Raw genomic sequence first — 17,077 nt, forward strand, 5'->3', positions numbered from 1 at the left:
GGACGCGCAGATCAGTACGCCGTTCTCCCATTCGGGCTAGCCCTGTCTCCTCGCGCCTTCACAAAGGTTGTTGAGGCTTGCCGCCGAACACGGGGAACACGGGGGAACACGGGGTTCGCATCCGGAACTATCTCGGCGACTGGCTTTCCTAGCTCACTCTCGAGACTAGGTTTGCGAACACAGGGACCCAGTGCTCCGGCACCTAGCTTGTCTGGGCCTTCGGGTCAACTGGGAAAAGAGTAAACTTTGCCCCGTGCAGAGGATCTGTTTTCTCGGTATTGACTTGGTCGCCTTCTCCACTCAGCCACTGCTGACTTGCCTGCAATCAAGCGCAAGAGTGCGGTTCTACTGAAGTTTTTTCAGAGGCTCCTGGGGCATATAGCGCAACTAGGGCTGGGTTTCGATTCAAATTTCAAGAATCGATTCGATTCCGATTCTCAAGATCTTGAATCGATTATCATTATTCGATTCGATTCGATCCGATCTGATCCGATCTTCGAGATTTAGATAAGTGTTTTTGAAAAAAGCATTTTTTTTCCAGCTGTTACGTGAATTACAGGATGCAACATATTGATACTTCATTATAGACATTTAACTGCAAATTAATGGAGTATTGATGGTTGTAAAGAACAATCCCCCTTCCAGAGTGTTGATACAACTGCTTTCACAAACTTGCACTGGTGTAGACCACAGAGGACGCAGAGGTATATCAGCAGCAGTATTAGGGCTGTCGCGATTACCGCAATCTTGTAGTACCGCGCCACTGACAAGTCAACCGCAGAGAATTGCAAGTAATCGCAGCAATCGCGATATTCACGTTTTTTTATAAGGCTACACCCTTCTTGTTTTGAACTTCATGCATGTGTATTGAATGTTAAACAAGTTCATAATGATAACAAACAAGACTGTTTATCGTGGTGATGTGTAGCCTACAGAGGCTCCGCACAGACAGTGAATGAGAGAGATCGGCAGAGCGCGTGCGATACCTGCGTCTGTCTTTGAAGTCATATGTATTCGTGAAAAAAGTTGCCGTGTCAAAGGAAAGGGAAATATGTGTCGTATCATCCTTTTAACTTTCGAGTCACGGGTATTTACCATAAAAGCGCGTCAGCAGCAGCGCTGGTCAGCATTCCACAGCGCGAGGAAGCCGCGGGGAAATAAAATCAGCGAGTCACGCATTGAATCAATGCCATATTGGTCTCTAATAAGTGAAGCATCAGCTTCAGCGTTACCCATGCGACGCATTGCTGCTCAGCTGAGCCTTGAAAAGTGGAACTCAGTTACAAATAATTAACACCTTGTTTCATTACATCTCTTTTAATGAATCAGATTTTTTGAACGTGTTCGTTGAATGAACGGTTTAATGACTCACTCAAAGCCCGTTGTCATAACAATGTGCGCGCTAAATGAAAGCCTTTCAATGCGCATAAAGGGATCTCCCAGTCGCGGCAAGTTAAAGTTCACGGGGAAAATGTAAGCCTATTATTAAATCGATCCTCTGAGTTACGGATCGATCTTTAGAAATTAATATCAAAATCGATTCAGAATTGGTGAATCGATTTTTTCAACACAGCCCTAGGCGCAACATCACCGCTCAGATTGCTCATATGAGACCGCTTCAGCTTTGGCTTCGCGACCAAGTCCCGAGGTGGGCATGACAACACGCCACCCTCCGAGTACCAGTTACTCCGACCTGCCGTCAGACCTTCACCCCGTGGTCGAACCTCAGTTTTCTACGGGCTGGAGTGCCCCTGGAACGAGCTTCCCGGCATGTTGTCTCAACAGATGCCTCCACCACGGGCTGGGGCGCCATGTGCAATGGACATGCTGCCGCGGGCTCCTGGACAGGACCCCAGCGCCTATGACATGTCAATTGCCTCGAGTTGCTGGCAGTACGTTTTCCTCTGCACCGCTCCGGGCGTTGCTCAAGGGTCAACACGTACTGGTCCGATCAGACAATACCGCCACTGTAGCGTACATCAACCATCAAGGTGGTCTACGTTCCCGCCGTATGTCGCAACTCGCCCGCCACCTCCTCATATGGAGTCAGAAGCATCTGAGGTCGCTTCGAGCCATTTATTTTCCCGGAGCCCTGAACTGCGGCCGACGAGCTCTCACACCTTCAGCCCCTCCCTGGAGAATAGTGACTCCATCCCCAGTCGGTTCAGCTGAATTGGGACCAGTTTGGGGACGCACAGGTAGAACTGTTTGCCTCCCACGAGGTTACGAGGTTATAGCAGGTTATTCTGGTTGCGCCTCACTGGCCCACCCAGACTTCGTTCTCCGAACTTGTACTCCTCGCGACAGCACCTCCCTGGCCAATTCCTCTGAGGAAGGACCTCCTTTCTCAGTGACAGGGCACCCTATGGCACCCTCGTCCCGATCTTTGGAACCTCCACGTGTGGCTCCTAGACGGGACGAGGTAGGTTTGAGTACCCTACCACCACCGGTGGTGGCTACCATCACTTCCACTGAGCATCGTCCACGAGACATGCCTATGCGTTGAAGTGGAACCTCTTCGTCTCCTGGTGCTCTTCTCACCGAGAAGACCCCAGAAATTGCTCGATCAGTGTCGTGCTTTCCTTCCTCCAAGAAGGGTTGGAGCGAAGGCTGTCTCCCTCCACCCTGAAGGTCTATGTTGCCGCTATTGCTGCACATCATGACCTAGTTGAAGGTAAGTCCCTGGGAAAGCACGACCTGATCATCAGGTTCCTGAGAGGAATCCTCCTCGCCCTCCTCTCGTTCCCTCTTGGGACCTCTCAGTGGTTCTAACTGCCCTGCAGAGTGCTCCCTTTGAGCCTCTGCAATCAGTGGAGCTTAAGTTCCTGTCAATTAAGACAGCGCTCCTGGTTGCATTGGACTCCATTAAGAGGGTAGGGGAACTGCACGCATTTTCTGTAGACGAAGTGTGCCTAGAATTCGGGCCGGCCTACTCTCACGTGATCCTGAGACCCGGTCTGGATATGTGCCCAAGGTTCCCACCACTCCCTTCCGGGACCAGGTGGTGAACCTGCAAGCGCTGCCCCTGGAGGAGGCAGACCCAGCCTTGGCACTGCTCTATCCAGTACGCGCCCTCCACGCCTATGTAGACAGAACGCAGTGTTTCAGGACCTCAGACCAGCTCTTTGTCTGTTATGGTGGGAAGCTGAAGGGAAAGGCTCTCTCCAAGCAAAGGCTGTCACACTGGATAGTGGACGGCATTACTTTGGCTTACCAGCAGCAAGGTCGACCATGCCCCCTTGGTGTGACTGCCCACTCCACCCGGAGTGTGGCATCCTCTTGGGCTCTAGCGTATGGCGCCTCGCTAACAGACATCTGCAGAGCTGCAGCCTGGGCGACACCCAACACATTCGCCAGATTCTAAAATCTCCGAGTGGAGCCAGTGTCCTCTCATGTACTCGCTTCAACCAGTACCGGACCCGCTCAGGTGTCTTCGCTTGCTCGCCATTCCACTCCACTGGATACGTGTGATATTCTTCTCAGGTGAGCCTCACAAGCCCTGAGTTCCTCCAGCACTTCTGACGTCGGCGCCAGTGTCTTTTGCCTGTGCGTCGGCTAGGTGCCTCCCGTGTGCATGGTACCTCCTCTGAGCTACCCCCACATGTGTATTTCCGCTGTAAGCCTCTCTGAGGCTGTGTCTTTCCCTTGGCAAGCCACCTTGCCACCCCTGGGGTTGAAATATTCCACCTGCGGCTGGACACCCCAGTGTTCTCCATATGCATCCCTCCGGGTCATATGTGTATTCTCTAAGCCCCCCCCCCTCCCCCCTCTGGGTTGGCAGTAATTGCATATTTCCTCTAAGCTTGGGATATGCTCCCCAGTGTACCTTGGTATTCCTGTGCTAAATAGGAGTCCTTCGTCCGTGCTAGTCTCACGACAGGGATCTCAGATTTACGCAGGGCACTGGAAGACAGCCGAGAAGGTGGCGTGATTAGACTGGTATCCCCATTCGTCGTTATACCTTACCTCGTGGGTATAAAAGGAGAACGCCGGCAATATGCAGATATGTTTCTTCGCTGAGGAGCCAAGACTAAACTCGGCTGTTCCAGCGGTACAGCGGAAAGTGGCAGGAAGACAGAACGTCTCCGTTCCCTACTCAGGGAACGTCTCTGCCACTTTCCGCTGTACCGCTGGAACAGCCGAGTTCAGTCTTGGCTCCTCAGCGAAGAAACATATCTGCATATTGCCGGCGTTCTCCTTTTATACCCACGAGGTAAGGCGGAGATACGCTATGCAAATTCCGCAGACCCATGGCATTTCTTTGCCATTGGCTCGTTTTGTAATACTCGAAGTCGATAGGCTTTCTAAGCGAAACCCCATTCGCCGTCATCCGACGGAACGTCTCCGTTCCCTACTCAGGGAACGAGGGTTACATACGTAACCGAGACGTTATCCTGCCATGTGATCCCCATGTGTCATGTTCTCATTGGTTGATCTAGTCATGTGTTCTATGTTCTAAATGGTTCATTGTTTGATTATTCACAGGCGTTCCTTGTTAGTAATTAGTCTCTTGCTGCGTCCCAATTCGCCTACTTATACTATGCCCTAAAATTGTGTACTGTTTTTTGTGTAGAAATAGTACATACTTTTTATTGTGTAGCAGAATAGTATGTGAGCTTTGGGACATACTACTGTACTTTGTCATAACTGCATCTTTAACGGAGAGCTCTGTCGCTTAGTTACGTTCATCCTGTCATGGTTTAAACTGCCTTGTCAAACATCTTGTTGTCACAATTAAAATACCGTACTCCAAATTAAATTAAATTAAATTTCCAACCGTTTCGGAGAGAAATATAGTAGCACGTTGATCTGCCAGTCGTAAGTCTTTCATGCGGAGAACTCTCCTCATGTGTTTTCAATTTGCATTATAATACATTTAAAAGTTAATGACCAAAATGTATCTTTACAAAAGTTCACAATGCTGTTGCAGATGAAATATAACATGGACAACATAGAACTGCACTTCGGATTCTAATCGGAAAAAGTAGACCATCTGTGTATCTATGGAATACTCATTTCAACATAGGACTATGATTTGGGATACACTGATTCTAATTTTGAATACTATTTAGGACGGATACTATGTGAAATGGGACGCAGCATATGTGTATATTTAGCCCTCATGTTTCCATTGTTCCCTGTCTAGCTTTGTTCACTGTAACCTCTTTGGGTGAGTTTTGTTTCATGTTCAAGTTTAAGTTTAGTTCAAGCCAAGTCAAGTCTGTTTATTTAGTATTTTGTTCATGTTTGGATAAATAAACTGCACATGGGTTCTTCAGCGGACTTCCTTGCATAGTTTATCTCCTGAGTGTTCTGTTTAGAGGTATTAAATACTATTTTAAATGAAAATCACAAAACAAAAACTCATTTCATTTGCTTTATGCAAAATACAATTTATTCTTAATTTGTTTCTGTTTTGGGGCCAAAGTTGGACGTGTTCTTGTAGGATTCACCCTTACAGGGTCAATTTTTATATACATTTAACACACAGCTTGTGATAGAGATAACAATAGATTTTTTTTCTCGGTACATGTTGAGCCAATCAGGTTTGAAAGGACATTATGACTTTGACTGTGATGGTTTGAAAAATGTTTGAAAGCTATGCATTATTCAGGCCCTCCTGGATCAACATTCTCTCTCCTGTGCTAGCTTTCCCTGTTCCTGATATGATGCCTGACTGACAGGTCAAATCCCATTTATCAGAGAAGTAAAGAGTGAGTCTATATTGAGAAAACTCAGAGGCAGCTTAAGTGTGACAACGGATAACAAGAAAACCACAGGATATTCACAGAAACAAAACTCACTTTCTCCCTAAAGCGACTTCCCAGTGGTTTGAAATGAAAAGTAATTGCAGATAATGCATTACACATGATCCCAGCAGAAACAGAATAAAATAAAGGAAATACATACATGGGGGAAAACATTATTTCTATGACATGTAATCTAAAGAGCTTATAATGAGATATATACCTTTAATATACAGTATCAAAAATATAATGAGAGAAATATTAAAGGCTCCTGAGGGTTTGGATTTTGAAAGTACTTTCCCAGAGGGCCTGTGAAAGCCTGTTGAGAGGAATGAATAATTTGTTGAATAAAGCTGGCTGGACACACAACCTCAGTCACGCTGATAAGTTTGTGGGCTGTAATGGAGTTAGAATTGGAATTTCACTGGGGGCCACACACTAAAACACATCACACAAGATGAAAAAGAGACACACACAAACACAACCCCCGAACTGTGGGGCCTGGAAAGCTAATCAAACCAATGAGTGATTTAGATCATTAATTACTACGATTCAGAGATCGATTTCTTCAGTAACCCTCAAGCTTTATGTGGGAAAACAAAAGATGGACTCAATAAATTGTGAGAATATGAACAAATACTAAAACAGAATCAGCTGATTGCATATTTCAGAATATCAGACATACATATAGAGGAAATCAATATAAATAAATAAAATAATTTATTTAAAAAAAATAAAGTTGTAGGTAATAATACAAAATTAAATAATTAAAATGAATTAATTTATATGGATTTTCATGGTGTTTCTTTATTTCTGAAATATACTGTCTATGTATGTGTGTGTGTATATATATATATATATATATATATATATATATATATATATATATACTGTATATATATATATATGAAGACCTCTGATGCAAAAGCCTCCCCGCACATAGTATACATTACTGTAAGTGTACAGAAACCTATACAGGAGTCTGATAAAAATGTTAATATTAAAGAAAAACGTTAGACGGACTTAGAGGCTTTTCCATCTGAAGTCTTCATACATATATATGTGTATATATATATATATACACACATATATGTATTTTTCAGTTTATTATTTATTATATATATATTATTTATAATTTTTTCAATTAGTTTATCTGTGTAACACTGACTGGCCACTATATTAGTTACACCTGTTAAACTACTCGTTAATGCAAATATCTAATCAACCAATCATATGGCAGCATCTCAATGCATTTAGGCATGTAGACATGGTCAAGACGATCTGCTGAAGTTCAAACTGAGCATCAGAATGGGGAAGAAAGGTGACTTAAAGGGTTAGTTCACCCAAAAATGAAAATTCTGTCAGTAATTACTCACCCTCATGTTGTTCCAACCACGTAAGACTTCCGTTCATCTTCGGAACACAAATTAAGATATTTTTGATGAAATCTGAGAGCTGGCTCACTCCTTCATAGGCTGCTATGTAATTGCACCTGCCGGCCCAGAAAGTTAGTAAAGACATCGTTAAAATAGTCCAAGTGACTACAGTGGCTCAACCTTAAGTTTATCAAGCGACAAAAATACTTTTTGTGCGCACAAAAAAACAAAAATAACGACTTTATTCAACTATTCGTTTTCTTCCGTGTGGGCCTCTGAGTGAGTTCGCGAGAGCGCCACGACGCATGCGCGAGAACTGAGAAGATGACGCAGATGGGACTCGATGTAGTGTTTAAAATGGTTCTAAAGTGTGCATTTCCTGGATGTCCGAATCGTGAGAAACCAACGAGAAAACGTAAAAGTGCCTTACCAATGCTGCAAAATGGCTTACCTTTCACACTTTCCCATCAAAGGATCGTGAGCGTCATCTTCTCAGTTCTCGCGCTTGCGTCATGGCGCTCTCGTGAACTCAAATATATCTTAATTTGTGTTCCGAAGATGAATGAAAGTATTACGGGGTTGGAACAACATGAGGGTGAGAAATTACTGACAGAATTTTCATTTTTGGGTGAACTAACCCTTTAAGTGACTTTGAAGGTGGCATGGTTGTTGGTGCCAGACGGGCTTGGTATTTCAGAATCTACTGGGATTTTCAAGCACAACCATCTCTAAGGTTTACAGAAAATGCAGAGAAAATATCCAGTGAGCAGCAGTTCATAAAAATCTTTTTACCCTTGTTGATGCTAGAGGTCAGAGGAGAATGGCCAGACTGGTTAGAGCTGATAAAAAGTCAAAAGTAACTTGTTACAACCAAGGTCTGCAGAAGAGCATCTCTGAATGCACAACACGTCAAATCTTGAGCTACAGCAGTAGAACACCACAGCGGGTGCCACTTCTGTCAGCTAAGAACAGGAAACTGAGCCCACAATTCACATGGGCTCACCAAAATTGGACAATAGAAGATTGGAAAAATGTTGCCGTTCTGATGAGTCTCGATTTCTGCTGCAACATTCAGATGGTAGGATTAGAATTTGAAATAAACAACATGAAAGAATGGATCCATCCTGCCTTGTATCAACGGTTCAGGCTGCTGCTGCTGCTGGTGTAATAGTGTGAAGGATATTTTCTTACACACTTTGGGTCCCTTGATACCAACTGAGCATGGTTTAAATGCCACAGCCAACCTGAGTATTGTTGCTGATCATGTCCATCCCTTTATGGCCACAGTGTACCCATCTTCTGATGGCTACTTCCATCAGGATAACACGTCATGTCACAAACATCAAATCATCTCAAACTGGTTTCTTGAACATGACAAAGAGTTCACTATACTCAAATAGCCTCCACAGTCATCAGATCCCCATGCTATTGAACACCTTTTGAATGTACTGGAATGTGCAGTATCTGCAGCAACTGCGTGATGCTATCATGTCAATATAAAACAATGTTTTCAGCACCTTATTGAATCTATGCCATGAAGAATTAAGGCAGATGTGAAGGCAACATAGGCCATAACCCAGCACTTGCAAGGTGTACCTATCAAAGTGACCGGTGAGTGTATATACTGTACATACATGCATACATACTTATATACATACAAACAACCAACAAACATAAAAAAATGCAGCCAATAATTATTTTATCCACTTGTGATGTTGTGATGGGGATGGTATTGGTCCCAGGCTGTTTTTTGTCCACCAGTCAGTCCAACCCTGTCTGTATGCATTGTGCAGACAGCACACTGAGTGCTTGGTGCCAATGGGCAAGGATTATAAAAACATATTTATGGGGTTGGAAGTAGGTCAGTCTTCCCGGAAATGCTCACGGGGGACAGAGGCAGTCATGAGTTGAAAGAAATAGAGCTGGGAAGATGAGCCTAAACAAACACATTTCTCACACACACACACACACACACACACACACACACACACACACACACACACACACACACACACACACACACACACACACACACACACACACACACACACACTTCATGTATTCACTGCTCTGTTTCCTGTAGGTCTTTCCTTCAAGCGCCTCTCTCGCAATCTTTCTCATTCACTTGTTTACTTTCCCTCTCCTTCTTGTTTCTCCCTGTTTTCTTTACTTTTTCTTTTTTTTTACCAAATAACTCTCTCAGCCTTGAAATAAGTGCAGATTACTGTGAATTATGTGAGGTGACACATTTACAGCTAGCCTATAATAAACTCTGTGAATTACAGTGTTTTCTTGTCTGCTTAGCCACATACCCTCTTGCCTGGCTTCAGTGTATTCCTAGATTTTCAGTGAACACGCTCACACCTGCTGGTATCGGTGAGGATAAAACTTCTTTGGAGTCATTTAACAGATTTATTAAATATAAATCTTTTTCAATTTGTTCTTTATTTCAATTGACAAAATGTTTTTTTTTTCTTGTTTCAAGGATAAATTTAACAGTTGAATTATGTTAAACAAAAAAAAACGATGCTAATTGGGACAACTTTTTATTTACATTTATTTGTTCTTTATTTTAAGGATGTTTAAACAAATCTACAGAAATAAAAAGACAGTTTTTTAACAATAATTAACAATTATTTTTACAGTTTAGCAGAGGTGCATGTGTGTTTAAAATTGTTGATTATTGTTGTTGTTTTTTTAAACTCCAAAGCAACCATTTGGTAGAAGGAAATGAACCTACATCATTTTAGTTTCTCTCAGAAATAAGAGATCTAAGCTAAGCTATAATTTAAAGATGTTTTAACTTTGCTTCTAAAGTAAATCATTTATTTATTTAAAGGATGTTTAGATATTTTTACTTGAAAACAAGACAAATACTGATTATGAAAATGATTCCAAAAACAATTCCAGAGTACCAGCGAGCATATTTGTCTATTCTTGTTCAAAAATCTAAATTAGTGACAGAAAGTGACCACACAGTTTACTGAATTGCCCTACATTTCACTTCAGCTACTCTCAGAATATATAAGAGGCCAAATTGCTGTAAGTGCAGAGAATCACAGAGCGAGAGTGCATATGAGAAATACTTCAAAGTGCTCATTTTAATCTAATCATTTAAAAAAAGAATAACATAAAAGAGCACAAAAGTGGAAATCTCACAGCAGACTTCAATAAAAAATCACTTGAGGCATAGAAATGAATAACGCACATGCATTGTTCGGTCATTTGGCGTGAACCCAAACTCAAACCTCGTGACTGAAGACTGAGATCCAAAGCATCAAGGGAAGAGGGTGAAGAGACAGAGCAGCAGGCAAGATCTTAAAAGGAAGGTGTGGCTGTTCTAATAATGTGACTAAACAGTCGCAAATTCCCTTTAAATCCAGTCTGCTGGGTAACTATAGCAACGGTGACAGACGAATCCCATTAGATGTGAAGAGGACCTCCAGAAGACCCAAAACACACCTTAACTCTTCTTGGGCTTTTAGACCTCTTGTGATGCAATTTTTTACCAGTGTGGTGATATAAACAGTTTTTGAAGACAGAATGAGAGAGAGTGAGGTCAAAGATGACTTACATTGACGATGGCCTCTTTAGTCTGAGCCATATCTGATATCACACCGTCTGTGATGATGAGAAGCACAAAGTACTGCGAGCCATCTTGAACTGCTGCGCCATACCTGTGTCCGCACACACACACACATACACAGTCACCTTTTCATATTAACAAACATATTAGCAAAAATCCAAATCACCCCAAATGAACCATTAGCCAAACATGAAAATTTCTTCATGCTGGTTCAGTTGATTGACTGTGTTTTAACATCCCAGATGAATAATGAAAGAATGAGCATCCTCATTAAACACTTAGTATTCAGTGCTGAATCTCATGCATATATATATTTGCTCAGGGATGTCCCTGTGCTATTGACATAGCTCTTCTGCCTTCATCAAAATCCAATAATGCTCTTTGTGATGCAAAACACTTTACAGAAGCTATGACAGAAGATCTGGCCTCTCGGAGTTCCGCACTCGTGCACAGCGACAAGAAACCAACATTTGGGGGTTGTTAAAATCATCTATAGGCATGTTGAATTAGACCAGGGATGGGCAACGTCGGTCCTGGAGTGCCGCTGTCAGAGTTTAGCTCCAACCCTGATCCAAAATAAAAAACCTCACCTGACTGTAGCGTTAGTAATCCTGAACAGAGATGGTCTTATTATTGGAAGATACGAGGGGCCGTGGCTCTAACGTTGGAGAACGGCTAACTTGGATAACGTGTGCCTTGATAACCAATCACAGAGTTGTACGATAGTCAATCACTGTTCGCGGATACCATAGAAATCATACCCGTCACGTCTGTGACTTCTCTTATAAAGAAAACAGCATTCTTTTCGGTGTAAACTCTAAAAATAGATAAATCCAAAACTAATGTTTAAGAGCAAACATGTTGAAGATTAGCCGATGGGCTGTCGATTAATTAAATAAGCTATTTTTCTTCACAAAAGTGGTTTATTCAGCATAGTGAAGCCTTCCCTCCATTGACATCCATTTAAAAAAGCACTCTAGTCTCTTGTCTGTCCAGCAGCATTAGCAGGCGTTACGCTTTTTTCAGCCAAGGTTGCAGGCTTGCCTTTAAAGGAGTAGTTCACTTTTGAAAAAAACTTTTGCTGATAATTTACTCACCCCCATGTCATCCAAGATGCCTATGTCTTTCTTTCCTCAGTCGAAAAGAAATTACGGTTTTTAATGAAAACATTCCAGGATTTTTCTCCATATAATGGACTTAAATGGGAACCATACGGTCCAAGGTCCAAAATACAGTTAATAACAGTTTCAGATGCAGCTTAAAATGTCTTTAAACGACACCAGACGATGAATATGGGTCTTATCATGCGAAACGATCGCTCATTTAAAAAATAAATAACAACGTTTAAGTTTTATAAGCTCACGTGCTCGCCTTTCTCTGTTCTGTGTGACTCTCCTGTTCGAACTCGTTCATCAAAATGAACAAATCTTTTTTCGAGTCATTTGATTCATTTAACGACCGAAATGAACGAATTGACTCGGAAAAAGATTTGTTCATTTTGATGAACGAGTTCGAACAGGAGAGTCACACAGAACAGAGAAAGGCGAGCATGTGAGCTTATAAAACTTAAACGTTGTTATTTATTTTTTAAATGAGCGATCGTTTCGCATGATAAGACCCTTATTCATCGTCTGGTGTCGTTTAAAGACATTTTAAGCTGCATCTGAAACTGTTATTAACTGTATTTTGGACCTTGGACCGTATGGTTCCCATTTAAGTCCATTATATGGAGAAAAATCCTGGAATGTTTTCATCAAAAACCGTAATTTCTTTTTGACTGAGGAAAGAAAGACATAGGCATCTTGGATGACATGGGGGTGAGTAAATTATCAGCAAAAGTTTTTTCAAAAGTGAACTACTCCTTTAAGTGGCTTTGTCCTGAAGACTGATGGGCTTGTTCAGGTGTGTTTGTCTGGAGATGGAGCTAAACTCTGCAGGACAGCGGCACTCCAGGACCGACGTCGCCCGACAATAAGTACAATCAGCTACAGTATTCGCTACAGTATTCAGGAGTATAGAATTCTGTGTTCATCTCTGATTACAAAACAAAAAGGCAGAGTGTGACTTTTTTTCTTTTAATTGCTACTTAAGTAATAGTTACTTTTTCCTCACAGTTGCAACTTCTTTTCATAATTCTGGCTTTATATCTCACTATTGCGACTTTGTTTCTCATAAATGTGACTACGTCAATAGTGACTTTTTCCTCACAGCTGGGATTTTTTTTTCTCAATTGCAACTTTGTATTTTCCAAATGTGACTTTCTCATAACTGTAACTTTATATCTCACAATCGCAACATTGTTTCTCATAATTTCAACATTATATCTCAAAACTGCGATTTTGTTTCTCAAAATTGCGATTATATACTGTATCTCTCTGTTGTGACTTTCTCACAGTTGCAACGATATCTCACAACTGCGACTTTTTTTCTCATAATTCTAACTTTATATCCCACAATTGTGACAATTTTTTACAGTTGCAATTTTATTTCTCAGAATTTTTTTTCATTTTTTACACAGAGGTGAAACTAATACATCAGCACCTGGGTCAGCCTGAAAATCTGTTAAGTTTTATAGGGTCCTGTTGTTCTCATATAAATGTCATAATTTCTGCCTGTGAGTTTTGGTTTGTCTGAAGCAGGGGTCCTAGAACATCAGCTGAAGATTTGTTTTTCCAATACTGTGAAGTCTGTCTTTAAAATAAAGTCTGTCACAATAAATTACAATTAATACAACCATTTTCTATTCATTTGAATCCAGGAATCTGTTTCAGGACTGTTCTAGCACGCTCCTTTGAGCGTTGTTGCATTTTTCTCACCTTGCTACATGGTTGATAACAGGAGCAAAATTGGTGGGGCCGTAAAGCTGGACAGTCTTCAGACTCTGGTGGTAAGCCTCCAGGATGCCCTCCATCCCGTTACAGTATGGGTTATCTACATTACCATTCTTCAAAAAGAACATCAGAGATCAATCAACAACTACGCCTCTACTGTCAAGGTCAAATCAGCAGATTAGATTTATCACAACACTTACATTTCTCAAGATATCTGCAGTTATTCATTTGAATAAGAAACTTTACAATATAAAGTACTTGATGCTTATTAGGGCGTCTAGACACTTTAATTTGCATTGCATCAGTGATTTCAACTGTGAATCCATTGAAACCGCAAGGGTTTGCAAATGTGTAATTCAACCAAAAACTGGTTCTTTAACGTTCTTTCTGTATCCTCGCAGCCCATCTAGCACATTCATATTCTTCAAATGCACCATCAAAACTTTCTCTAGTGTATCACCCTTAGGGATCTCAGTATCTGCTCAGTATTTTATGATTCATTAGATAATTATTCATGCTCTAATGACGGTGATATTCAAAGAATCAGGGAGTGAAGCAGCAAGAATGAAAATGAACAGTCATGATCTCAAGTTCCAGCACAAGGAAAGATAGAGAGGGGGATGGGGGGAGAGAAAGAGTGAGCAAAAACTAATTAAGAGACTCCAAATGCTCGACGAGTTGATGGTTTGGCACACACACATCATGAATGCTCGGGTAACGTTAATGAGCAGGAGTGTCAAGAGCGCCTTATTTACACATTACACATAGATGAAACCAAGCATTACTAATTACAATATCATCAACATATGTGCAAACAACTAAATAAATACCTCGAAACAACCATACACAACCTCACACATAAAATTTCACCCACAGGATAAAGCAACATTATTCTGAGTGTCTAAAAAAAAACACGGCACGTATTTAGGACTCGAGCAGAAATTACTCTGGATATGTGCCAGATAGCTGTGAAATCCACATAATCTATCATATCTAGGAACAGGTACCAGGGGAAATTCATGGGAAACCCGGCCATCAGGAGGAAGTTTGGCTCCAAAGCCCAATGCAGGAAACATCTTATCGCTGTCATAGTCTTGAATGATCTCGCCCACGGCCTTCAACGCCATGGCGTACGCGTTCATCTGATAGGGGTTCATGTAGTGCAGGGAGGTTGACTGTGAAGGGTTCCCTAGAGTTTAAAGAGAGATGGATCATGAATTAAGGCCAAATCTGATTCAGATATGTTAACCAACTGCATGGAGAACAAACTCAAAACAGGAAACAATCATCACGGAAAAAATTACCATTGGAGGCAGTGAAATCAATGGCCACTGTGAAATGGATCTGAGTGCTAGAATGAGAGAAAGAGAGACGGTAAGAATATCAAATGAAAGCATTTAAATTGACATTACAGATGTGAGAACCTGAAGCTGAAGCTCAACAAAGGTGATGGATCCTGATTCACACCAAGCCGTGGCACATAACATTTCCTGCTTCAAAACACTCCAATGTTTCCACTCCTGCTGTTCGATGGGTTGGTGCAATTACCATCTCCAGCCCTGCATTGTGCCGTCTCTCACCCGACAGGCAGACAGCCAACCTCCCGCTCACCAGCCAGACTCAACTCTGCCTGGAGGGCAGATCCAACATCTGTGTAATCCCACTTCTTTTTCCTCATTTTTTTAAATTAGAGCAACAGTGAAACTGGTCTCAGAACAGCAGTCGACAAGCTTTCCACATACAAAACTGCCAAAAATCATGGATTCTCTAACAACTCTGTTCTTGTATTGAAATCTGTATTGTCCTCTAGCCAGTCTCTCTGCAGGACAAGCATCTGTAATCCAGGATTAAACTGGAGTTCCCACTGATTTCAATACAGAAACGGAAAGCTTGCCGACTGACTGCTGTTCTGAGACCAGTTTCACTGTTGCTCTATTTAAGAAAATTGGGTGAAAATTTGAATTGAAGTATATATTTATTTTAATTTGTATTATTTAATTTTTCAGTTTCAGAATTTTAGTTTATTCCAGGCTCAAGTTCAATTTTGTTTGGATTTAGGGTAGTGCCGTTACAACATAAAAATGTCCCAGTCCTGTTTTCCCTTAACTTTCCTGTCAGTTTTCCACAATCATAAATCATACAAACAAAATGGCATGCATAACATACATGCATAAATTGTGTCTTCATAAAGCATTATTCTTTGTAAAGCTTCTTTAGTACAATATATATTATAACAATAATATTGTGAGAAAGTACAAAGAAAAAGACAAATCTATTACAGAACAAATTGTAATACTGGTTTTTTTTTTTTTTTTTTTTTTTATCTCTTGCATTAGATCATTTTATTCCCTACAAACTAACAGGGCACTGAGCCCACAGAAAACAAATGGCAAATCTGAACACCTGCACAACGGAAACGATTATACGATAGCAAGCAACTTTTTCTGCTGCTGATGGGAGTACAACACTTGCACAGATAACCTCTGAAGCACCGAAAAATATTATAATGACATCTAATATCTGAATCTCAAAGGCATTCCTCTTTCACCATGAACTCTGCATGTGTCTGCTGTGCTCTCTGTGCAAATGAGAAATGAGCTTTAGATGCAAATATATTGTTGGAAAACATGGAGTAGGAGGTCAGTGAATATTTATAAAACATTTCCAAACATACAAAGAAATCATCCTCTGATGCAAGTGGGTAAAAAATATTTTAAATGAAGGCCTGCCCTGATCTGCTGTCATTCATATGCAATCTCTGCGGCGAGATGTTTTCTTAAGAGCTGATTCATCAGTGATGATGGGTCATCAGAGAGTAATTATGTATTTTAAACATTCACTGTACATCCACAAACATGACCACATATGTTAATGAGTGATTCTGGCCAAATCTCATTCATAGGCAACACAAGGGTATTGTGTTTATGCAAAGACCTTGGGTAAGCACCAAAAAAAACCTGCTTCCTTTTTATCAGCCCTTGCTTTTTTTTTCATTATTTAACTCAGCACAATATAAACAGGAGCAGCACAATGGTGATTAACAAGCTCTGTGTACGCTCCTTTATCTTCATTTCTTTTTTTCTGTCCATCTCAAGTTTTTTTGTGATTATCACTGATGTCTCCAGGCACAAAGTCTGGGCTGGTGCATTAATCTGCATTATACCGGAAACCTCAACAGCTCCTGTGCTGGAGACGAGAGAACTCGGAGAGCTTTTGAACCAGAGCTTTCATATGAAGAACATTTATCTTAATGGTGGAATTCTGAATGTCATCTATAGGAGTGAAAAAACAGCTGGAAAAGAATGATATAGAATGATGGGATTGTGCCTGTCACATTAGCAACAGTGCAGACAGATATATATACAAACACACACATACACATACAAGATATATAAATGTCCAACTTGATCCAAGAACACACAACTCTGCAATGCGGCAGTTTAGAAATTCCTCGCTTTATGGTTAAGTTACGAATATCTTGTCTTTGAGGCTATATTCCCCTCATGAGTTCTTTAATGACATTTGACACAAACTCTG

At 41.2% G+C, this 17,077-nt stretch overlaps 1 protein-coding gene across 2 annotated transcripts in view; it reads right to left on the reverse strand.

Annotated features, from left to right (window-relative positions):
• Positions 1 to 17,077, reverse strand: part of cpne5a (copine Va) — a 128,742-nt gene that overhangs the window by 4,749 nt on the left and 106,916 nt on the right. For both annotated transcript variants that reach the window (XM_056261011.1, XM_056261010.1), the window contains 4 exons: positions 14,845 to 14,891; positions 14,548 to 14,729; positions 13,526 to 13,653; positions 10,698 to 10,800 (listed from right to left, as the gene is read on the reverse strand). In XM_056261011.1, the coding sequence (XP_056116986.1) occupies positions 10,698 to 10,800; positions 13,526 to 13,653; positions 14,548 to 14,729; positions 14,845 to 14,891 (460 nt within the window). The remainder of the gene's footprint in view (positions 1 to 10,697; positions 10,801 to 13,525; positions 13,654 to 14,547; positions 14,730 to 14,844; positions 14,892 to 17,077) is intronic.

This window comes from Rhinichthys klamathensis, unplaced genomic scaffold (assembly GCF_029890125.1).
Source record: "Rhinichthys klamathensis goyatoka isolate OS25496 unplaced genomic scaffold, OSU_Roscu_1.1 h1tg000180l_1, whole genome shotgun sequence".
In the NCBI taxonomy this organism is placed as follows: domain Eukaryota; kingdom Metazoa; phylum Chordata; class Actinopteri; order Cypriniformes; family Leuciscidae; genus Rhinichthys; species Rhinichthys klamathensis.